This window comes from Hippoglossus hippoglossus, chromosome 4, assembly GCF_009819705.1.
Source record: "Hippoglossus hippoglossus isolate fHipHip1 chromosome 4, fHipHip1.pri, whole genome shotgun sequence".
Taxonomy (NCBI): Eukaryota; Metazoa; Chordata; class Actinopteri; order Pleuronectiformes; family Pleuronectidae; genus Hippoglossus; species Hippoglossus hippoglossus.
The window spans coordinates 5,597,274-5,622,889 of NC_047154.1; the positions used below are offsets into that span (position 1 = coordinate 5,597,274).

The 25,616-nt window shown below is 41.0% G+C and overlaps 1 protein-coding gene across 1 annotated transcript in view; it reads right to left on the minus strand.

Moving 5' to 3' along the window:
* Positions 1 to 2,192: 2,192 nt before the first annotated feature.
* Positions 2,193 to 25,616, minus strand: part of atp10a (ATPase phospholipid transporting 10A) — a 37,419-nt gene continuing 13,995 nt past the window's right edge. The window contains exons 10-21 of the mRNA XM_034583328.1: positions 21,805 to 22,363; positions 16,863 to 16,966; positions 16,319 to 16,445; positions 15,999 to 16,183; positions 14,302 to 14,662; positions 11,015 to 11,091; positions 9,673 to 9,798; positions 9,299 to 9,499; positions 8,078 to 8,158; positions 7,855 to 7,959; positions 3,649 to 3,836; positions 2,193 to 3,463 (exon numbers count right to left, since the gene is read on the minus strand). Of these exons, the coding sequence (XP_034439219.1) occupies positions 2,818 to 3,463; positions 3,649 to 3,836; positions 7,855 to 7,959; positions 8,078 to 8,158; positions 9,299 to 9,499; positions 9,673 to 9,798; positions 11,015 to 11,091; positions 14,302 to 14,662; positions 15,999 to 16,183; positions 16,319 to 16,445; positions 16,863 to 16,966; positions 21,805 to 22,363 (2,760 nt within the window). The 3' untranslated portion in view covers positions 2,193 to 2,817. The remainder of the gene's footprint in view (positions 3,464 to 3,648; positions 3,837 to 7,854; positions 7,960 to 8,077; positions 8,159 to 9,298; positions 9,500 to 9,672; positions 9,799 to 11,014; positions 11,092 to 14,301; positions 14,663 to 15,998; positions 16,184 to 16,318; positions 16,446 to 16,862; positions 16,967 to 21,804; positions 22,364 to 25,616) is intronic.

Genomic DNA, 25,616 nt, shown 5'->3' on the forward strand with positions numbered 1-25,616 from the left:
TACACACTAGTGAGAACATCAGTAGGAATATTTTATATTCAATTTCTGCAAATAGATCCCTTTCACGTAAATCTTACACACTGGACCTTTAAACATTTCCTGGAAAAAGAAAGGAGAAGACTTTATAATCATTTTTATTTTGTTCACAAGTAGCCAAGATAGAAGTAATTTGCATTTACTTGCAGAACAAAGACGTAGAAGAAAAACTTGTTTATCTCAAGAAAAAAAAAATGTAAATTGTACTTTTTCCAAGTTGTCCATGTGTGTGAGGTGATGAGTGTATGTTGCTGCTGTGGGCTGGAGCTCTGCAGCTTTTCCAGTTTGCTACAACCTATTCAATTTTAGTGATCTTAAAGCTATTAGATATTCAGAGTGATGAACTCAAGCATCAACAGCAGATAATTCCTCTCTTCATGTGAAACATAGGCCGACCTTGTAACCAAAATACCAATGTAAAACAAACTTGAATTCCGATACTGCATGTTTAAGGCCATGTGCGCCGAGAACCAACGTTCCTGTGAGGAATTTGTGAAAGTGGGTACGCAGCAGTGAATGAGCTTCAGCTTCATTCTGGCATAAATGTAACAACAAGTGCGACGCCACAAGCACAGAACAGACAGAACCTATAAAACAAAGTGGACAGACTGCGGAGTCAGAATCTGAACAACATGCCAGGAGAAAGCAACGTGTGCAAAAATAACAAACAGGAGGAGAGAAGCCACATAGCATGGAGCATCATAAATATCATCTACACAAACACTAAATGCTCCTCATTGAATAAAGATGCACTGTCGTATTTCAACAAATAGAACTTCAGCATTATAAGCAAAGTCTTAGATTTGTAATTTCTTATCCAGTGTAAATGCATGTACTATTGCTTAGAAAATACGGAAATATAAATGATCTTTGGTAAATGATACTCTATACAAAAATGTACTGCAATTGGATACAACAATCATAACATATTAAAGGTGCTGCTGCTTTAAAGGCGAAACTATCAAACTAAATATAGCGTCTTTCCAAATTTCCAGACTAGTGTTCTTGAGGAAGACAACTGATGTTTGCAAGTGTGAAGTGAATAAAACTTGCCATCCTTTTCATACTGTATCTGAGCACTGCACACGTCAATAGCACCGACAACACTCATTGGTCCGACAACACTCATTGGTACTTCTCAAATTATGCAAAAAGTGCTAATTTAAATCTGAGAGCGGCATCCTTTACGTTTGGTTAAAACCTCCTTTCACCATCGGGGTTTTGGTTTTTACAGCTGAACACTAGCAGGAAAAAAAATGCATGAGATAAGCTGTTTAGAAAGGGACCTTCAAGTCAACTGGTTTTATGAAATGTGTGATTGCAGTTTGTTGTACAGTGCAACCTTCTGTACGAGTATGACATGCTGGGAAATTTGCGAAATTTCAATCTGATTGAGAATTAGATAAGATTGATGCCACTCAATTCCTTTGTGCTAAATATGAAGGTATAGCTTGGATACAGTTAGCTTAGCATGGCTGGACTGGAAACAGCTGAGCAACAACTCAAAAGCTAACTGAATGACACTGTATTTTGTTCGCTTGATCCATATAAACAGTGAATTATAAAAACAACATTTTGTGACTTAACAGGTGATATATGATGGACAGTTTCTCAGCAGAATGCAGTGACCATTGAGTGTTCAATGGTTTTCTGCCACTATCACAATGACAACAAGACTGCAGTTCTTTTCTGGCTGCTATCCAGGCTAGCAGTTTCCCTCTGTTTTCTGGGCTTTATGCTAAGCTAACTGTCTGCTGGATACAGGTTAATTGCTTGGTACCAGTTAGCTGGTTAGCTTAGCTTGGCATTAAAGATGGAACTGGGGTAAACAGCTAGCCGAGCTAATGGACAGATAAAAAAAGTGGCATCAATCTTGTCATCTAACTCTTGGTAAGAAAACAAATACACATATTTCCTGAAATGTCAAAACTACTAAATGAAACTGGCTGAAACTGTTGAAACAGATTCAATGAGTCAATGGACACACATACACACACACTCAGACACACAGACAGACACACACACACACACACACACACACACACACACACACACACACACACAGAAGCATCATTTCTGGTAGAGTTTTGCTGAAATGATTATTTCTCGGTATACCCTCTGAATGGGATTAAATTTAAAGCCTACATCTCTCATCATTCAGTGGAATGTACTGTTAGACATAAAATATGAACACACTTTTCAGCATCCTAATCTTAGCAAAAAAAAAAAATCCAGCAACAAATGTGCACTGAACTAATGCCACTATTTGTTGACGTATGTAAAAATAAAACTCTTACTTTCAGGGAAATCCTCGCACAAGAAATCCAAAGTGTTTCTGTGGAGATGTATAAAATATCTGTCCTCTGGTATTACAACACTGATATAAGGCCACAGTGGCATCTGGTCCAGGTCTTATTTCGTTTTACAGGCCAAGCTGAAAGAACGAACAGGGTACCATATCAGAGAGAAAACAAACTCCCAAATACCCAATGGTGGAATGTCTGTACGCCACTCGTCTTTCTCTACTTTAAAACCTGTACTGAGGTGCATCTTTGTGAAATAAAATTTTCCCAAGATAAAAGAAAACAAAAATGGGAGATATTCCAGTTCTTCAATCTCCCAAAGCTCAGAAATATCTTTGGCTTTAAACATCCACAATATAAAGTACCTATTACTATCTTTTATAAAAGATTCTCCTTGAAAAATACAATAAAATTAGATTTAAAAAAACTAATCGTGCAAATTGGAGTTTGAGATAACATACTTAAGACCCTCAGACAATCACAAGCTGATGTGCAGCGACTGCTCTGCCGTCTGCTCTGTCCTGTGTGCTGGATGAATGGTGTGGTCAGGCTGGAGCCCTTCCTCTGAGTTCCTTGTGTATTTCACGCACTGCGAGCCTCCGTCAGGGGGCAGAGTCAGCTGGACGCTGTCTGTTTGTGTGAGCAGAGGCGTGGAGGTGATCCAGCTGGAGAGACTCTGATTTGAAGGCTCTAAAGTCTTATCGAGACAGTCTTTGGTGGAAGTATGCTGCTGCTCCTCCGAGAGTGGAGGAGCTTCTTTGGTGTAAGGAGGAGTGCCTATCCCTGTAGGAACTAATGTGTAGATATTTGAGAGGCCCTTCTCAAAGTCTGTGGGCCCCAGTGGGCTCCTCTGGCCCTTTTCTTCATCTGCTTGTAAAACGGGCCCCTCATTGGCCTGGGATATTTTGGAGCTTGAGAAGCTCCTCTGGTCATTTTTATTGCAACCTTCAGGGGAGGGCTTGGTGAGGGACAGGAAGGGAGGCTTGGGGCCGAGCGGTGACCCCATCTTGACCCTGCTCAGGCTGAGGATGTTCCTGCGGGTTTCAGTGGGGAGTTTATCCAACTGCCTTCCAACTTGAACCTGGCTGGGAAACAGCGTGCCTTGACACGCCCTGTAGAAATATCTGGAAAGAAAAGCAAAACCAGATATTGGGATATATCAGTACCATTCCAGAGATGAATGAGAAGTTCATGGGATAAACAGCAGAGGCATCTGGACTTAATAACTGATATGATTCCTGACAGGTTATAAACATTTGAGAAATGGGCCTGTGTATGCACTCATTAAAAATAATCAGCTGAAGTATACCTGGGCAGCAGCGCTGTTACAGGTGTGATGACACAGAGCAGGTAGAAGAGAGGGTCCTGCAGCAGCCTCTGCATGGTCCAGTATGGGTTAGAGGGGGAGTAGCAGGTGGGACAGGAGGCGTTGTAGCACAGAGCCACAGTGAAGAATAAGGCAACACTGAAGCCGATCGACAGCCAGTTCATCCAGGTCTACAGGGGAAGGAGACAATACTCGTGAATAGCCATTGTTTAAGTTTTCTAAAATAACAAGAACTAACTGAAAATATAAATCATAAAAACATACCATTGTACAAATGTGTATCTACAAATTGACCTATGTCAGAATGTGGCAAAAAGGTTATAAGACCAGTTACTAAATAATATGATGTCCAAACATTATAATTCATACTATCAAGACTGGAAAATATTTATTAATATCTCTGTTCAGCATTGGCTTTCTGAAGATTGGTTGTTAAGTGATTCCAAAATTAATGATAAACACAAACACTGACGAACCACTGGGGAGTCAACATTTTTCTTCTAATAATCTGGGTTTAATTTCATAGTATCCCTAATCAGTTATGGAACTGAAGCTGTTTACTTAACCAGTTAACTGCTGGAATCTTGGGGCATGGAAAAGTCACTGAATCAGAGTTCAATTTACAGTTGCAAGAACAAGTTATTGAATCGTTTTTGTATTAATTATTTTTAATTAAGTATTTAATTTTACTTAAAACATGGTCACATCAAAAGCTGATGAAAACATCACCTACAGATAGAAAATCATAACCAACCTACATACTCTTGCCGATTTAGAAGGCACAGGAGGGTCAACTGATCACACAGTTGTTGTACAGATTGTGCAGATCTTCTGTTATAAAGTTATATTTAGTTTTTTTAACACAGATTGTAGTTGGAGTTGAATTTTTTTCACAAGTGGATCACATTTAGATTTTTGGACACCATACCCTAGTTTCAAGAAGATTGGCAGAAGAGGAATTTCCCAACATGACAATGATCCCAAACACATTGAAAAAGTGAAAACTGTGACTTGGCAAAGTATGTCCCCCGGATTTGAGAAGGTAAAGCAACAAAACCCCTCCAGCAAAGAGCAGCTGAAAAGAATCATCTGTGGAGAGCAGGCAGAACATCTCTTCACAGATGTGTCCAACACTGCTATCATCCATGACGCACATACACAATATGAAAAATAGAAATACTGCACTAAGGTCGAATTCCTCCACCAATTAGTGGAGTTTCAGTCTGAATACATTTATATGATGTCACAGTGACCTTTGACCACTGAAATCTAATCAGTTCATCTTTGAGTCCAAGTAACAACTGGGCATAATTTGAAGAAATTCAAATTTGAGAAACCTGACGAGATTGTGTTCAAGTGGAGAAAAACATATTTTGTGAGGCCAACATGACCTTGAGCTTTGACCACCCAAATCGAATCATTTCATCTGTGAGTCTAAGTGAATATATTTGCCAAGATTGAAAATCCTCTCGAGGTGTTCTCTATAAATACCCTCAAGACATTATTGAGATAGTGTGTTAACAAGAATGGGACGGAGGGACAGACGGACGGACAACTTGACAACATAACGCCTCCGAGCTTGTGGCTGTTGCTGGCACAGAGTTGTAGAAATAAACAGAATCTCACTAATGAAAGGAGACTTAAATATGAGTCTCATTTTAATTAGTGATTCAACATTTCAGTTTTTCTATTTAATTGGCTTCATTTTTTTGGAGTTTTACCTCAACAAATTAAAATGTATTAAATGGACAGGACTTGTAATCACATGTTAGTGACATTGATATTGAGATGTAGTCAGTTGAGTTGTGTACTGTTTGTCCTCCTGTGTAATGAGTTTAGTCTGACAGGGAGAAAAATGCACTGACGTTTCATCCTTGAGTGGACTGGCTGATAAGACATCTGACAAAGTGAATACTAAACCATGGTTCACTGGAGTATTGTAAATCCTGCACACACGCACGCACGCACCCCCCCCCGCCCCCCCCCCCCCCCCCCACACACACAGATAATTAATTATGGCCTTAGTCTGTATGTGTGAAGAGAACGAGTGCTGCCTGCTGTCACCTCAAATACCTCTAATTGACTTTCACAGCGGTTTACCAATCACACGTGCATTATGTTCCCGAGCAGCTGGAGAATGAAGTACCTGGCAGCTGAGCTTTGGCAAAAATGTTTGCTTATGGTCAATGCTGATCCCTGTGAACACTTCCTTGCACGAGGGGCCATCATGTCCAGGAAGGTAGTTAGTGAAAAGGACATTTTTCATGTATAAAACTTGTCAGGCTAAATTTACAGCCTCAGCATAATGGAAAAGACTGATTCAACGCAGGGTCATGAATTTTAAATTGACCAAGACTGCGGGGCGTTTATTAGAAACATGCATGGATACCTGAGAATAAAACCATGCGAGGGAGGAGGAGGGAGAAAATAAACAGGTGTTTTTGGAGCTTTGCGGCAGTGTGAAGCGGACGGGTGCTGCATTGTGGAAGAGACTGTTTACAGTTTTCCTGGACAGGGACAGACACTGTGGAGCTGATATATAGGCTCTGATGCTGCAGCACCTTCTGGTTTGATATAATCAGCCAGAGTTAAATATCCATGTGCCTGTCAGCGTTCACACCGGACAAAAAGCTGATTTTAGTGAGAAAAAGCAGTGCTGGCAGAAAAGATTTAATTTATCTGTGAAGGCATATTAGTGCCATTGTAAAATAAATGGATAAATAAATAAATAAATACAAATTATGGAGCTGAGAGAGGTGCTGTAATATTGTAAGAAAAAAACTCATTCTCTGAGATTACAAAATCATACATTTGTAAGAAATCCATCCGTTATCTATAACACTTATTCTTAGATGGTCGCAGGGCGAGTTGGAGCCAATCCAAGCTGACATTGGCTGCGTCCTGGAGAGACCACCACTCCATCACAGGGCCGACATACGGAGACAAACAACCATTCACTCTGAAGTTTAAACCTACAGTCAATTAAGAGTCTCCAATTAAACTAAGCCAATAACTTTATAATACTATATAACTCAACAATTCACCCAGCTGTATACAGGATCATTCTTGATTCATCGCTGCTACTTTGATCATCATCATCATGATGCCAGTTGCTTTTACAGTAATAGCTCAAGTACATCACTAGTGGATGAACTTAGTGCCTGGATTTTTGTGCACTGCTGTGATTGTTCTTGTCATTGTGTTTCGTGTCTAATTGGTCTAAAATGTATATAGTTTTATTTCATTCTATTTATATTAGATTATTTTTTCCTGTATTTGTTCTAGACTTGGGCTGCTGTAAAACCCAAATTTCCCGGTAATGGGGGTGCACGAAGGTCACTCTCACGCGCAACAGATGCCGAGTAACAGGTAAACAGACTAAAGAGTGAAGTTCTCATGTGAGCGAAGGAACTGCATTGATGCCAGGTGAAACTTATAGGTCTACCTGTCTGCATGGACCATAACAATATTGTGGACCTTAAATTTCTTCTTTCATTCGAAATCTGGGGCAGGACTAATGAGAATTTCGCGGTCCGCCACAGTCTAGGTTAATAATGGGAAACACTGGGGATCAATACAGGATTGGCCACAAGGTTCTGTGTTTGAAGCTGAGTTTCCATGTTTCCACACAATGCACCTATGTAAAGCTAGATCATCTCCACTGGTCTCCAGCTTCACTCTAACCCCTGTTACATCAGCCTGCTCCACAGCTCCTTCTCCTGCCTGTTCACCAGTCATCCAGCCTCACTCACAGCTCAGCCTTCTTTGGCTCCCTCCAGCAAACCGCCACTCCCTGAGCCTGTGCATGCCAGAGCCCTCGGCTCACCAATAAATCTTCACTTTATCACTTCAAGCTGTGTTCTGCGTTTAGGTTTACACATTCACACATAATGCCTTCATATTACTGCTTCGGCCAATTGCCAAGTATGAACATTTGTTAGATCCTCCGATAAAGGTAGGTCCCTGACATAAACAAATACAATTTATTTGAGTTTTTTTCAAGCGAAATTGTGACAGAGAATTTTTTAACAATATAAAGCCCCATCCCTGGTCTGCAATATATAGAGTATACTTTTTACCTATATTGGGCCTGATTTGGTGGGGTATTTCTCTCGTGAAAGTTAAAAATGGAGAATAGCCAAAAATATTGAGCATTGCCATTAATTAATCAAAAATTAGGTTCTTTACCCATGTTTTGGTCTCAATGCCCAAGTGCAGCAGAATGGTGATTAAGGCGAGGGTAGTGATGGGAGTTCCCCATGTAAACAGATCCACATCAGAGTCAGAGTAGGCCTGAGGAAAAGAAGAGGGAGAGTGGGAGGAGACAGGGCGGAAAGAGGGGAAATGATGAGTAAGTCAGAGGAACAAACCGAATGAAGAACAGCTGATGGAAAACATAAACCAGACTCACAAAGTAAGGAATGAAGAAGCAGACCAGACTTTGGTAGAAGGCGTCAATCATGTTCATCCAGAACATATATGGCTTATATTCCTGCAAGATAAAACCAGAGAGTCACAGTTATTAACCTCATCAATGTGACTGAGCAGAGGCGGAGTTCAAACAATTGTCATGAATTGGTAAGTTGTAGCTGAGCCTTCTAAACTTTTAAAGTTAGCTGGACATTTCTGTTGCTTTCACAGATTATTCCCATTTACATGCTCAGCAAACATTCACAAAAAGCTGAATAATCTTATAAATGAAACAAAAAACAGTGATGAAGAGGAAGTTCATATAACAGCTGTTTGTAATTTCCTTTAAAACTCTTTGGTGAATCATTACTCAAAACACTACATGAATTTTACATATTTTTCTGAAGCAATATAGTCACTGGATCCTTTAGTTAAAAAAAGGAATAATAATGAATACCCTGAAACAAAAACATTTTGCTGAATATATTTTAAGTTTTCACAGTTTAGGATTGCAGGTGCAACTAGTTATTTTCGCAACTGGTAATTCTGACAACTGAAAATGTAGTAAAATATTCCCAATATATATTCTCAACTTCCCAGAGCTCCAAATCATGTCCTCAAATAGCTTGACTTGACTTTATTAGTGGCCCAAAACTATTTAACTTACTTTCTTATATAATACTCACTTTTGAGTCTGAAAAAACCAACAAATATTTGTAATTTTGCTTGAAAATAGTGTGTAAAGGGATTCATGGATAAATTGGCGTATTGTAAAATATTACATTTCATTGTATTATTTTTAAATGATGACGATGTCAACCATGTACATGCTTTATAATTAGTTACCTCCGCCCAAGGATCTGTCTGTGTCTCTGTCAGCAGGATTACAAAAAAATACCGCAGGAAGAACCCATTACATTTTTGAGTGGATCTGTATAAACAGGCAGATTCTAGAATGTTTTTTCCACTTAAACATGATGAGGGAGGGCATTAGAATTAGGTACCCGCTGTCCAAATTGCTTTTTTTTTGGTAATGTGATGAATTTGAACTATCATCAATTTGATGAATTTGAAGTAATGTCAGTTTACTTCCCAGAAGGTTTTATCAGTAGAGGAGACAAGGAGGTTTCTGTAAACACACATCTTAATGTCATTTTTCCAGGCCCATATTCTTACTGAGCTGCTGCACAGATTTACAGTAAAACAGAAGATTCAACTGGACCTCAGACTTCTGGCCGGTCACGTAGAGCTGAGGTAGTTGTTGGAGAGTCTCTGCTGACACGTCCTTGTTCAGAGTGCCAGTGACGAGTTGTGGAAAGGCAGAGAACATCAGGTTGAAGAAGATGATATACCACTGATCAATCATGGCTGAACCCGAGAATCCACAGTAGAACTGATACCAGAAGATGAGCGCTACAAACATCTGTGGGAATCAAAGACAACGAGAATAGATTCATATTAGAGCCAGGATTCAATTCACACAATTCATCTAAAAGACACATGGAGTGTTACTGTGTTCACTTGCACATTGAGATCCGCATTAATTCTGTGAGATCAGTATATATGGCTTAAACAAGTATGGTGAAAGATGCTTACTGCATTTTTGTAGAAGAAATATAGAATCAAGTTGGCCAGCCGGGAGTAGCACCAGTGTCCATGGACCAGCAGAAGCTTCTGGAGATACCGGAAACGTGGAAGAGCAAAGTCGCTCGCCATCACTGCCTGCAAAGCACAAAACCAGTCAATCTCCTCCACCCAGTACTTGTCATCCCTCATGTCGTCAACACTTACATGACTTTGTGCAGTTAGTAGGAAACAACTGTTTGAAATGTCTACTATTCTCACCTGCCTCTGTTTAATGAATCTTTAGCGGGTATAATCCTTCCAAAGCAATAACCCTTAAACGAGTTGTCCACCTTTTGGGATTCCTGATTACAGCGGTTGGGAAAGCTGCCAGTCTCATCTATCAACATCTAAAACAAAACCCTCCCTGTAGTCATGCCTGGTTTATAACTTATACATTAAACAACGCCATGAGCTCTTTATGACACCTCTCACCTGTCAACGTTATCTGTCAACAAGAAAAATAACAGAAGATGCCTCATTGTGTAGCAATTTACTTTCTGCTGCGCTCTAATAACGGCCTCGTAACGAGTGCATGGGGAGTGCACTCCTAATAGGAGAAAGGTGTGTTAATCATAATGAGGTATATGCGCTGGCTTGAGTGCAGAAATGTGCGTCTCAGCACACCATGGAATCCTGAGGAGTGACTGCTGTCTCATTAAGGGCAAATTTGATTAACAATGATTAATCTAGCGGCTCCGTTAAGGACAGGATAACCGAGACTTTAACAGATGTGCTACACAGCAGCGCGCCCGTAAAGTCTCCCCTGGAAGGTAATTGGGAAGCTCCATCATCGCCATGCAAGATCACCTTTCCGGAACACGCTGCTACGATAAAATACACGTGAGGAAGGGGGTGTGGGTCAACATCTTTTTTCCTGCTGCTGTTTTTCTCTGTTGTCTCGTTTGTGGTATTGGCCATGACCTCAGAGGAGGAACAGAAGCTGGTGTGGATTAAGTTGAGACTGAAGCGCTCATAAAGTGAACGGATTCTCTACAGGGCACAGAATAAGATACCTGAGTCAGCAACACACAGGCAATCCTATTTAAAGGAAGTGTATGGATGTGGGATAAAACACACACTTAAGAGTAATGAAAAACCATTACATATGCTAAAGAACGCCCGAGTCTCCTCTCGTTGCCTTATCTCCCCCCTTGTAGATCATTTCACTGTCTACTCAACCTGTCTCATCCCTGGGTTTATCTTTTTTTATGATCTCCTTCACATCACCCTACAGCTTCATCCACTCCCCTCTGTCACTCTCTTCATCTGTCCCCTCCTGTTACCGCACAGTGACGCCCACATTTCTCCTTACCTGCATGCCCTCCTGTCCCGAGATCCCCACGCCCACGTCCGCTACCTGGATCATGCTGACATCATTGGCCCCGTCACCTGTGATTAATGTAGTGATGATACATAAACTGTAATCAAGAGATCGACAGGCCGTCAGTTTGCCAGCGGCAGCCTGACAGAAAGCAGAGAGAAGTTTCTTGAGCGTGTGTTTAAATGTGGGAGGAATATCAGGCTTTCACAGAACTGTCAGTTTCATCAGCTGTTATGTTGCACTAGCTGTGTGTATGTGTGTGTGTGTGTGTGTGTGTGTGTGTGTGTGTGTGTGTGTGTGTGTGTGTGTGTGTGTGTGTGTGTGTGTCCCCTTCAACAGCTCCACTGTCCCTCTGGCTGAGGCAGAGTCAGGCCTGTGGTGGTGGCTGACAAGCACCATTTTTCTTTGAGCACTACAGATATCATGTTTTGCCATCACAGGTGATTGAGTGGGAGATGAAGTGTTGGTGGGCAGAGAGGGTTTTGTTGTCGCAGTAGTAAACAGCTCTGAAGTGGCAGCTCAGGCAAAATACGAGGGGTGGGCGGTGATGAGTGCTAACACTGAGGTTAGCAGTTTGAGTGAGATGGTGGACCATAGGCTCCAGACCATCGACTGTATAAAGATGGACAATACATCTCCATGTCCTCCCACTATCAAGAAATAAAGCCAAAATATCCCATATTTGAATGCTGCCATCTTGTGCATTTGAAGCCCGAGCCTGTTCAGAAGCAATTGGGGGATGGAGCTTTATCAAGGTCCCGCCACATGCTCAACTAATCATTATTCAGTATCAGCAGTTAATCATGACATTTCGCCCCCTTTTTAGCATCAAATAACTGATTAAAACCAAACGTACCTGAAAAAAATTTGAATTTGGACAAGAAATACCTAAAATGACAGAAACCAACTTTGACAAAAATGTATGACAGTTATCTCGACTTTTTAGTTTGGTTCTTGTCCCATTCACGAACATGGAGGCGGCAGGATTCTTGACTTATACTGTAGCCAGCCACCAGGTGACGATCAAAACACCTAGACTTCACTTTAGGAGAACAGTCATGTCGTCCATCTTGGCTACCTGTTTTTCTGACTAAAGTCACAACAACTTTTACCTGAAAAGGTCCAATATTCCTTATATTTCTGTTTTTGTCACCAGCAGCTCCTGAGGGAAATATCAGGTGGATATATTTGATGTATATTTACTCAGAGGCACCTTTCATAGCTGTCAGTCAGAGGGTCCGGACCAAACTAGGTTGGTGTGAAAGCCCCTTAATAGTCCAAAACCCATCTAACTTTTTACAGTGTACAGAGCATGTCTACATTATTTTCACATATTTTGCATCTTTTTTCTTGCTTACTCTAGACAATTTAAATTGCTGTAACAGCAGAAAAACAAATTATATTATCAGAAATGTTATGTGAGGAAAAATACAATTAACATATAGACGACAGCAGGTGGCGGCTCTATTCTTGTTAGGGCCAGAAAAACTGAAAACGATGAAAATAATAAGATTAGAGCGCTGATAGATCCACCATCGTCGCTGTGGTGTTTTCCTCAACATTACTGCTAACATAGCAATGAGAGAAAAGCCCTTGTCTGGCAAAAACGGGACCTTCCTGGGTGCAGCAGTAGCACATAAATGGAAACAGAAAGTAAAGTCGTAAGTCACGCTGACATCCTCATGTCACCTCTATTGTGCTATAACTGCATAATTACTAAAGCTTTCTTAAAATAACATTGTTTCCACTCAGTGGTGACAGCAAAGTGTGCACTGCTGCCTAACCTAAATTTCAAAGTCAGCTCATACTGACACCACAGCAGGGTGAACAGTAATACAGTGAGTCTGCCACATTGATATTCATGACAAAAACAGTGTAGGGAAATGTCATTAATTATTAAACAGGAAAACATATCGTTTCTTCATGATGTGTGAACCGTTGGGGAATTAGTTGAGGTTTGCTGTGTATGATTAATAACTGCTACAGGGATATTTGACAGTGATACAGTAGGTGATGTCTGAATTATGAACATGTAGTTTGCTAAACTGACCAAGAATATTTTCACCTTCCCACACTAAAACTATCAGGTGTTCAGGTTACTGGTATGGACTAGTCAAGGTATATAAATGAATTAGCTTTGTAAGCTTTGATAGAATTAGTCTTTAGCTCTACGGTCATGCTGCAACTCAAAACCTCTTTTCATTAGATTTACCCCCATCTCTCAAATAATGGCCCCACTTCTCACAAACCTGACAAACCAAGTTCATAACACAAGCTTCCTGTCTAAGACTCCCCAGACTTAACCTATTAAAAAACCCTAATGATGTCATCAGGGTTATTTTTTAAACTTCAAAAAGCTCCACCATGGAGAGCCAAAGCAGACATTGACATAAACAAAAAAATAATTCATTCTTTCTGATTAAATAAATACTTATTCACATGTAGAAATATATGGAAGCAAGTGTTGATGTACCATCTGTTCAGTATAGCTTAGCATTCGTCCAAGATGTGGTCTGAACGAGTTAGCATCAAGCTTTTGAGACAAACTGGGATGTATTTGAGGAGTGTTTGTAAGGCGAAAATGAAAATATTTCATATTAACAACTTTAAACATAGCAGAAACGTCAAGTGTGTTTTATGTTTATATTTTCAGCAGCTGTGTGTAAGGGGTCAGACGCTGCTGGATCTTCCAACCCGGTGAAAGCCTGAAGTCTCAGTTTACAAATGAATCAGTTTATTGATAAAAAAAAGTTTATATCTAAAAATGAACTCCTTCAACACACAAGCATGTAATAAATTATCTATTTTCTCCTCTGAACAAGATTGGAAATTATTGCCAAAAAGTTATTTTTGGACTGGGTATTTTTCACTGACAAATATTGAACCACTGATAAAAAATTCTGCCCACAGCTGACAGTCAAAGCCCATGTGGGTTGAGAGCGAGAGCTAAAAAAAAACAAAAACAATATCATAGATTTTTTTAGACACTGTGAAGTCGCACCAGCCTATGGGGCTTTATATGTTTGACTTATCTATTCGTCCCATGAGCAAAGTCATCAAGTAGGAAATCGTTCAGTTGGGTTTTCACTGTAGCATGGATACATATTATTACGGTAGACTGACCTCTATGGTTTACTTAAAAAAGTAAACTGTCTTGAAGAGTGATTGTGATATAAAATCATCACATGGCCTACCCCCAGTTCAGAGCTCAAAGACAAAGGGATATTATACTGTATCTATGAATGTGTGTAAAATTGTAGGGTTGACTTGATATTTACCTATGGCCAGAGTCATGACCTTCAGCTTGTTCCGCACCAGTTTGACCACCATGCTCTTCTGCAGCGGTGTGGAGCGGCAGCAGAGAACTGAGCGGCAGCTCCTTGCTACAGCCAGGAACTTATCCTCCAAACTCTTATCCAGGGCATAGGCCAAGGTCCGCCCATCAATAACCAGACCCAACCGGTGCACCATGAAGGGAATGGTGTGGGAGGATGAAGAGGACGACGTAGATGAAGAGGGATAGATCTCAAAGGGTGCAAAGTTAGCTTGGAAGGCCTTGGCAGCGTGGTCTGAAGCACTGCAGAGGAATTTGGTCTGGATGTAGTGTAAACTCTCCTCCAGCAACAACGCACATCCCTCCTGGTTCAGAGAAAGGCACAGAGCGGGCTGGACTTTAGGATCAAGCATCTGAGTTATTCAATATCAAACTGTCTGACCTGCTTCACATCTGGCAGCCAGATACTGCAACAGCACATAATGAATCCATCATGGGTCCTTAAATGACCGTCTGACTCTATTTTGAGTATGTTTTTAAATAAGAAAACAACAAATAGATATGTTTAAAGGAATAGCTTAAACATTCTGAGAAATATTTTTGTACTTACTTGTTAAGAATTAGAGAAGAGGATTGATACCACTGATGATTACAACAACACAGTTAGCTTATCTTAGCATAAAGACTGGAGCACGATCAGGATACAGGTGAAGGGCTGGGTGGAGCGTAACAGAGCAGAGAGAGGGAGTGGTTGATTTCCAGATCTTGCATATTTGCAGCTTAAATCAATCTATTTTGATTTATTGATCAATAATTCAGTTGTGAAAGTTGTGAAAAACTACCATGTCTTGAAAATGCTAATTTTGACCAAACCCAGTCTTTCAGTTTAGTTTTACATAAGACAAAAAAAAGGTTAACATCATTTGTAGAATGGAAACCAATTAATCAAGTTGATTCAATCAATAATTAATCATCAAATGAATGGTTAGGAATTGGGCTATTTCTTGCCCCAATGCAGTAACGTCAGGAATTAAAGCAAAAATCAACAAATAAAATAAGGTAAAATCTTTGTTGTGATTGGCCAGCCCTTCAACGCATCCCAAAGGTCCACACAGAAGTCCTGGGTCCTGGGAGCTTGAGCAAAATTCTGCTGAGGGTTCTCCTCCCTGACCCGTGAGCCATGAAAACTGTTTTCCTATGAGTAAATGTAGAGTGGCAGATACACGTAGCAGCTCAGTTGGTGAGACAGACTAGAGAGATGCACGTCAACTAAACATAACCGTAATTAGCTCAGATGAAAGCTTTCATGAAAAAAGCAGAGAACTGAAAAAAAAAGTCTGTTTATATATATAAAACATGCTACCTTCTAACGCGAGTCGCCAGGCTCATGGTGACACCCCCCTCTCACTTTCTGTACTTTAGCTCTACACTGATCTCATACTCTTAGAAGACCAGAAAGCACCAGGAGCTCACAAGAAACAGTGCTGCACTTAACTGGTAACTAGTGAGTATTAAACAGATAACCTTTCCCCTGGTTTCTAGTCTTTATGCTAAGCTAAGCTAACTGGCTGAAGATTCATGTTTATTGCACAGAAGTGAGAGTGGTTTCAGGGTTTTTATCAAATTTTCTTTGAATTGGAGTTTGTTGACTCTTCCATGTGACAAGTCAGAGTTTATGAAGTCCTGGTGTGTGTAGCTCACCTGAGAATCAGCATTGAGTGTCAGGATCTCCTCCTCGGGGTCTAGCAGCTTGCAGGCATAGGCTATATTTACAGCCGTTTCCTGTTTGTCGCCTGTCAGCACCCATATCTGCAGGCCAGCCTTCCTCAGAGAAGCTATAGTTTCAGGCACGCCATCCTGCAGACGGTCCTCAATTCCTGTCGCCCCTGCACGTGAACACAAACAACAGTGACAAACCCTCCCACAGTATAATATAAATTTGAATGATAATTGTTGTAATTGCATCTAAAAAAGGGAGGAGTGAGCTTGACATTTTCTAAAGAGGTCCGAACATTAATTACCTAAGAGATGGAGGTTCGTCTCTAGGCGCAGGGCCGACTCAAAGAGCAGCTCCTCTCTTCCCTGAATGGCCGTCTCAGCCTCCAGGTGACGCTGCAGCCAGCAGGCATACTCGTCCTGGCTCAGGATCTGGCACATAATCACAAACATTTATAAACACACACACACGTTTACACACATTCCATTATCTGTTAAAGTAGTGGGGTAAGTGGGGCAGTTTCTCCTCCTTTGCCTACAGAGGAAGCTCCATAGGAGAATGTGAGACCTTGAGAATGCGTTGTATCACATCGTGTTGGTGACGGACTTTGCACAAGCAGGGACATAATGAGCGCAGCTTGCGTGAGCATAAATTAACAGCCTGGGAAAGTGGCACAGATTGCGGCTGAGTCAAAGAATGTCACTTTGGAGGGGCTGGTTTATGTGATCATCTGTGCTGGGCTACAAACTCAACAGCCACAGAGACACATCATCACCACCTTCTAACACAGTTTAATTAGAGAGGGCGTTTGTTCAGCACTTCTTAAGAGGTTTGTGAATCCCTGTCACCTTTTTCGCAATGCACAGTGTGCGAAGGCCATCTGCAGCATAAAGGTTCAGGTAGTTCTGGGTCTTGTAGACGATCTTTTTCTGCCGTTTCCCTTTGGTGTTACCTTTAAAAAAAAACAGAGGAGGACAGAAGGACAGAGATGAAATGTTCTTGTTTTTAGGGAATTTGCACAAGTGGTTCAGGGTTTTGGTTCCAGACAGCCAACGGCTTCTTCCATGAGCCACATGAAAGCCATCTGTTCTCACACCTAAATTAACCATGTACACTGAGCCTCGATACATTTCACCAAATCTTCAGATTACTCATTGACCTACGTCTGGACTATACGAAGGATAATGTGATAGCAACACTTTTTAAAATCTCATTTAAAAAACACAATTTATCTACATGAATTCATTTTATAAAATTGTCTTATTTCATGTCATATTAGAAAGTTTGAGGTATCAAGTTTTTTGCTCAAGTGTCTTACTGGCACAGCATGTTGGCCATCTTTCTGGCAGGGTGACAGTGTACCAACAGATTGGCTTTATCAGACACAGCTGAACAAGCCAACCCTCTGATTGCCAGCCATGTCATCTGACTAATAACACCACAGCTTTGCTGCACATACTCTGCCACACAAACTGATTTTTTAAAACTGAGCGGAATAACGTAACACAAAACTGTCACTATCTAAACACAAAATGGATGTTATTCAGCATGATAGTAGGTAAAATCTAAATATGCTTTTATTCACAACCAAAGCACAGTAATATGGCTTCTTCATTGATAACAAATATTCTGGTTGCTTGCAGCAAAAACTTGTTCCTTTTAGCCTGAGGGGGAAAAAAAAGTGTTTCTGAGGACAGCAGGAGTTTTTTGTTTCTGACACGTAGCTGCTAGGACCAGAACAGCCCAGATGCACGTGTAAAGGCACACAATGTTTATTTTTCATCCTCCCGAACATGAGAAAAGCAACCAAATATAGAATTTGTTCCCCTCGTGTAAAAGGTCAAATGTCAAGTCCAATAGTTACTCTCCTTGGAGCTCTGTCCTGGTCTCAGTCAACTGCTCAGAGATTATTTGGCTTTTTAGCTGCTAAATGCTCCACGATGTTTACTAGCTAACATTGTCTGTCTGTCATTGGGTGCTTGGCAGGTTGCGTGCAGTGGGTCTAGATGGTGTTTCTTTTGAACAGCGAGAGTGATGGAAAAGAGTTCAGTTGGGTCATCAAATCAAAACAATGAACTGAAAGATGCTAAAATGCTCCATACAAAACAAGAGTTATTATATTTGGTTTGTCACAACAAACCACTCCTTCCACAACACCATATTATCATCAAAATATTGATCATAGCAGCTTCAATTGTATGATTTTAAGATGTACAAAATAATAAAGTCTCAAAGAATCGGTAAAACTGCAGTGCTGTCAAACTGTATAGCTCCATAAATGTCAGTAGGAGACTCTCTATTGGGGACATGTAACATGTATTTTTAAAATGTGTAAAATGTTTTAAGGTGGAATGTGGTATTAAACAAGACCCTGCTGCAAGAGCGAGACCAGAGTTCCTTCATCAGACACACACCAACTTCTAAGACCCAGGGGTGAACAGTCAACTTCCAGCACCTCTGTGTACACTGTTACTAATGAAACACAACAACTCCCTCGTTGCCTGAAAGGAGCCATTATAGATGTCTGTTATGAGGAAGCCCAACTCATGCCGTGCTTTAATTGGCTGGTTTTACCCAATGGGAAAACAAAGAGGTGAGTTGTCTGAGCGTAAGGTACACCCTGTCGGCCTTTAAAGGCATTGAACTGAGACACATGGTGGAGGAGGGGTGAAGGTGTGTGTTAGGACTTTCCCAGTGACACGTCTCCTCTCGTGTGCAGCACCACTTTGAGAGAGTGAGTGAAAAACTTCTTGGGCTGGGTCATCTTAAATTTTCTTACTTTACTCGCAGACACACACACACCGACACCAACTCAGCTGATGTCTCTGACCATCTACAGTTAAAATATCGATTTGTTTGAATGACCACAACAATATCAACCCTGATCACCACCTTATGTTTGTAACTTTTCTTAAATGAGTAAAGTATTTCTTCATTGCTGCGCGCATTCATTCATCAATTCAGCCCTTCCTGACTCTGCTTGCGCTCTTTCTCTTCCGCTGACATTCACACGCACAGACATTTCCACAGTTCACGTCAGAAAACGGCTAAACTGAGATGCAGTGGAGCTGACTTTTAACGTGTGACCATAGAGTATTAGTTCAAATCAGTCTTGATGCTGTTGTAGATTTTCCTAGAATAAACAACAGTTTTTAAAAGTCTTTTATATTTTAAACATAATTTTAACATATATATATATATATCTATGAGTTGTGGAATATTAGACAAAATAAATAATAATCTTGAAGATGCTGCCATGAGTTCTGGTAAATATGAACATTTTATAGTTTAAATGATCAATGAATTGACTAAAACAATATTATGAATAGAAATAATTCTTGGGTGCAGCCTTACAAGCTATGTGTTGTTTCAAGCCTTCGGTGTGTGGGCTGTAACAGTCCTCGCTAAGCACTGCTGGACAGATGTGTGGTGGCTGTGTACGGAGCATTAGTGAAAAGTGCCTGTGTAGCTCTTTGTGTGCCTGGAATACTAACAACCTGGTACACCTCTGCCATTAGGATGTTAAAGAACTCGCAGAGCATGGAACAAGGTTTTAAAAAACACACAGGAAAAAATACACAAGGAAGCCCAGAATTTGTTTTTCAGGCACCAGTCAACGCAGGCATTGAGTTTTGCTGCAGTGACTTGCTCTAAAAATACCAGGTCTTACATAACAAGTTACCTTATACGTTTACATCAGTGGAAAGCATGAAGGTGTTGGCCAGGGGAGAGGGTGGAGCTTTGAGTGCTCTATGAAGGCAAAGCCCACCGACCTTGTGCAGACACGTTGATCCACAGCAGAATCACAGTTTTTCACAAAAGCAGTTACAATTAATCCATCACTCTGAACTGACGTGGGTTTGCTGACATGTCTGATTCGCACATGTTTTATTTAGCTATGATTCATCAGTTCTGGTGGAGACGTCCGCCGACATAATACAGCAGCAGCAACACAGCATCCGAAAATCACATGTTGACAGCATTAATAAAGAAGGTACCACCACTAGGGTTGGGTATCGTTTAAATTTTATCGATTCCGATTCTGCTTATCGATTCCAGTTCTTAACGATTCCCCATTTGATTCCAAAATGGTAAAAAAAAAGAGGGGTAGAATGTTTACATAACAAAAATATCTTTATTGGTCTGGACCGATGCACAGTAGCTGGGCTTCATGTTACACCGGGGCAGCAGTAGTAACGCCTTGTGGTAGACAGGCAAAATTACAAAAGAAAACCCACACAACTCATCTCAGAGCCTTATCAGACATGTTCAATGTCTTTAACCCAACTGTGTAAATTTGTAGTATCTGAGATAGAGGGAATGTTGAAACTTTTTGCCTTGAAAATGCTGGTGTTTAAATTAACCAAACATCGCGGCATGCTCTCCGGAGATCTTCTGGAGGTGCTAGCGAGGTGCTATTAGCGCTAGCTGAAGATGACATACTCGGGCTCGGAGACCGCAGGACATTAAACAATGTACAGTCTTTCAGATCGACGCGGTGCTGCCTTAAATGTTTGGTGAGCTTCAATTGGCAACCTGACTTTTGACCGTTTATGTTAGCCCTGCATGCTAGGTCGCGTCTAAACAAATGGACAGGCTGTTGCGTGGTGCGTGACGTAGTCACGTAGGCAGGTCCTGGCAGAACTGAAATTCTTTTTTTTACGGGTACCCGCTACTTGGCATTTTGGATTCGGTACTAATTTGGAACCGAGGTTCGGTTCCCAACTCTAACCACCACTGAATTCACCTGTAAGGACAAAATGACTACATTTACATGCACACTAGTATCCTAGGTATTATCAGGTTAACGAAGTATCCATTTTTTGTGTTTAAGCGCATGTAGACATTGTATCCCAATTTCAGTAACCTGGATAAGCCCTTAGCTAATGACCAAGGGTGACCGGGCCTTTTTTGTCAGGGCTCCCACTCTTTGGAACAATCTCCTGAGGATATCTGTTATTTATTCATCCATGTATTTTTATTATTATCCTGGTTTTAAGAAACCTGCTTTTACTTGCTGGAGTACTCCTTAAGTAGATGAGATACTGGTGCATGTAAACATCTTATCCCATTCTGATCACTGCCGACTGGAGCTCAAACAAACCTGATTCATGATCCGACACCATCGATTAATAACTAAATACATGTAGTTATCATTTTGTGTGAGCAAAAGAGATAACAGTTGCCATAACCCTTAACCCTAGGGCAAACACACACACACATGTTTGTACAGCTATCCTAGTGAGGACATTCCTTGGCATAATGCATTCCCTAGCCCCTTATCATCAAAACTAAATGCCTAACCCTAATCCTTACCCAAACCCTAACCTAAACCTAATTCTATATCTAACCCTAAAACCAAGTCTTATCCCTCAAACAACCCATTAAAAGTGGGTCAGACAGTGAGGACCGGACAAAATGTCCTCCCTCTGAAGGGTTTAGGCTCAAACTGGTCCTGACAAAGATATCTGTACAAGGGTCGGCGTATAGCTCACCTGGTAGAGCTGCCGCCCAACAAGGAAAGGCCTCAGGCCGCAGAGGCCCGGGTCCGATTCCGTGGCCATGTATGCATGTCCTCCCCCACTCTCTCTCTATCCCCCTTTCACAAAGCTTACTCTGTCCTACCCATTAAAGGCGATAAAAGCCCCCCAAAAATACATTAAAAAAATTAAACAAGTATGTAATGTAAAAAGTATGCACACACAATATCCCAAATATTAACTGGGATAATCCTCATGACTGGGATACTAGTGTGCACTAATGTGAGAATGGCAACAATCGAGTTCCTACCTGTGCTGGGAGGTTTGATGAGGTCCATGATGACAGAGTCTGCTCCTTTAGTGTACACAGTGATCTGATCCGTCAGAGGATGTCTCACCACCACAGACATGCGCTTCCTGGTGGAGTCGAAGCCCAGCGTGTGCAGGAGCTCAAAGCTCAGCTTCCCCAGGTGCGGCAGTTCCACGGTCACCTGGTCGGGGAGGCGTCCAACGAGGGAGCATTTGTAAGCCCTGGCTGCGTAGACAAGTGCGGCCTCGTCAGGCGACTCTGCCTCGTAGCGTAGCTCACCTTCCTCCAGGCCCAACACCTTACCATCATAAGAGGGCGGGGCGGGGCTGAAGGTGTGGTCCAGGCCTCCGCGAGAGTGCTCCTCATCCAGCTTGGTGAGCGTGCTCTCCGCAGAGGGGGAGGACAGAATGCTGGAGCAGCCCTTATTGGAGGAGCGGTTTGTGATGAGACTGGAGGAGCTGCTGTTGTTGGAGCCTGACGTCAAGCGGCTGGGAGTGAAGCGTTTGATAAAGTCCTCAATGGTCTTGACCGGGGACTTCAGCTCAAACCTCATGCGGACCTGAAGGACGAGAACCAAGATTAATTGAAGCAGCAAGTAGCAATAAAGTTGTTTTTATGTTCAGCCTTTTATAATTCATGCTACTGAGTGGATATCAGGTTAAGAAAATATGAATTAAACTATGAGCTGCTGCTGGAGGAAGACATGCAGGTGCTGGTATCCTCAGAACACAGTATTCGGGTGACACAGTATTTCCTTTTCATTCATTCATAAATAAGATTAATATATCAGGCTATAGGGAATGATCCTTCACTTTAATGCTGCCAAAAAACAAACTGAGCTCAACCTTTCTCTGTCAAAGTGCTGCAGATATCACTGTGATTAAAGCTGTGCTCACTGCTTTGTTTTTGTGTAACTTCAGTCTTATGTTCTTATTCAAACAGTATGATTCATTATTTTACATCAGTACATTAACAGAGGGCGTCAAAGGTCATGACAAATGTAGTCTTGAAAACTACTGGCAACCACAATGACTCATCGTGCTCTCTCTGTGTAGGAATGAGAGATTCAATGTTTCCACTGGAGAGTGTGAGTGTGTAGGTTTTCTTTCTTTTCTCTCTTCTCTCTGTATTATCACTGTTGTTATTACTACTGTAGTCTGTTGTGGACAGTTGCAGCCTGCTGGGGTGAGACTGAGGGTGGGAGTGGGTGCTGGGATGGATTGGGTGTAGTAAAGACTATAGGGTTGGAGAAGGGGAGGGTGTTTTTTTATTTTGTATGGTGATTTTGAAAATAATATTAAATATTCAATACAGAGATTATAAAAAAAATTGAAAAAGCAACTAGGGAATAGTCCTTACCCTACAATAAATTCTTAAGCTTAAGAAGTTTGTTAAAGGGGGTTTTATGATACATAAAGATACAGTTCTTAAGATACAGTATAGTGCAAAAGCTTCAGGCATTTCATGTGGTTTCAATGTATTCCAGCCCATGTGTGCATTAACTGTCTTTGTCATGTATCTTTCTCTCTTTTTTTCCCGAACAAATCTACAAAGAAATGAACAATAAAAAATATCTATACTATAAGTGTCTTCTCATCTCCAAGGAAGTGCGCTGCCAAATTTGGTGCGATTTGTACATGCAATACATTCAATATTAATAAACTGTGAGGCAGCTACTGCTGGGACTCATTAATGTAAGTGACAATATATCACAACAACAGTGGGGCAACGGCAATGACAACTGATTGTCCAGTTCATATTCTGCATACTAAGTCGAGCTACACTCAACTTTAAATAAACAGGGGAACAGCTCTTTGTGCAGTTGCTGTGGTAGTGCAGCTTCAGAGTTCTGTGGATTGAGTCCAGCAGTCGGTCTCTAGTTTTACGTTTTTAAGGTTTCAGAAAGAAAGCAGCAACAAGCATCACCAGAGGCCAGGCAAACAGCCCATTCCAAACACACAGGTTTATAATAGTAGTAAAATGAATGGGATGAACAGTATATATTCATCAATTAACATCATTGAAAGCTTGTAAACTTTCACTCAGTTTCTCAAGGTATCTATCAGGTAGATCTCTTCTGTGTATTTTTTTTGCCATCTCAGTGTCTTCCGTCTTTCTGGGGGTTACAACAATCTTGTTACTCAGCACCTTGAATCTTATTGTGTGATGGATAAGAATCTAAAACATCTAAAGTGCCTCAAACGTTAGCACAGTGCTGTGTTTGAGAAACCAGCCTCAGCTTCAGTGGCATACAAGACTTCTGTACTGATGAAAATGCACCTCCTGGCTTTAATCCTTCAGCCAATCCTTTATCCCAAGGTGGTGCAGCACAACAGCAGAGAGTGTGACTCACTTTGAGGTCTGCTGGCAGCCGGAGCCACAGTTCTCACACATAAAGATATAAATCATTCAGGTGCTGGGTTAGCCGGGAAGGAATCATAATAACGTGTGAACAATTACACCTAAACAAAGGACAAAAAGAACAATCATAAAAAAAAAGAAGGAGTTAAAAACAAAAAAAAACAGAGGACATTTGTATCAAAGCCAGTGCTTCTGTGCCGATTTACATTTCCTTCCATCTTATCAGATAACCTCCAAACAGAAACACAGCAACATAAATAACGTGTCACAGTGTAAAGCTATATCTGAACTGATTTGTGCCTCTGAACATCAGGACAGCGAGGCGGTGCACACAGCGAGTGGCGAGAAGAGGATATCACCTCTGAGCAGGACGACCACACCCAGACCAACAAAACAAAACACGGATACACAACTGCGACTGGAGTGAGCACATCAAAGTAACAGGCAACGAAACAGTGAAAGCTTCGTGCGTATGGATCATTTGGGAATTTTTTGGTGCTTTTAAGAATGTTTTTATAGAAAAAGTAGCCAAAATAACAGTTTGAACCCTTTTTGTCAAAAGATGCAGGCTACTACCAGGTTGGTCAAAAGAAGAAAAACAAAGAAATCAGACATTAGACAGGGCCTTGTGTTAGTGCTTTGGAAGGATATCAATAGAATAATAATAAAATAACCCATAGTTTTCTAGATATCAATCTCAGGACTACGAGCATGCCGACCAATAGACAGTTATCTGAAAATGCAAACAAATAAATATGGACTTAAAAGATTCTATATTGACCATCTGCAACATTTTCGATTCTGCTCGTTATTGAAAACACTGAGAAAATATATCGCTTCACAAAAGCTCTCTTGCACATTTGATCTCATCAGACAATTGTGTATGGTGCATTTTCACTGTTCCTAATACAGATATCTCTCTCTCCTGCAGGATGTGTGTGAGGGTCGGGGTCAGCTCTCTCTAACATGCTTCAGCAGCACAGACAAACACCTCACTATAGTCGATGTAGACAATGCTCGCGGTAGCATGAAACATGTATTTTCTCTCTGCTTTTTCAGACTAAATATTACGATAAAGATCCAGCACAAGAAGTCTTTTGCATATCAATGGAGGAAACAAAAAGTAATCTGTTGAAACATCTGGTGAAGTACATCACATATAAGCAAACCTATACTGCAAAGCTCATCTGTAGTTCATCTGTAGTCCCAGATACATGTATATACTTGAAGCCTGGAGCCCACACACACAGTAACTTAATTAAACAAACATAGGTTATGGTTAAAGGAAATTTTATCCAGCTGTCGGTATGGGTACTATCAAAAACTGAAATTCAGTTTCTCATCCCATCACAGGTTCCAACAGCTCAGTTTTTTGTTTCCACCCTTACACATTTAGTTTAGAAAAGACCAAAAAACTAAAACAATAACAGCACCATTTAAGTAGCAGCTGG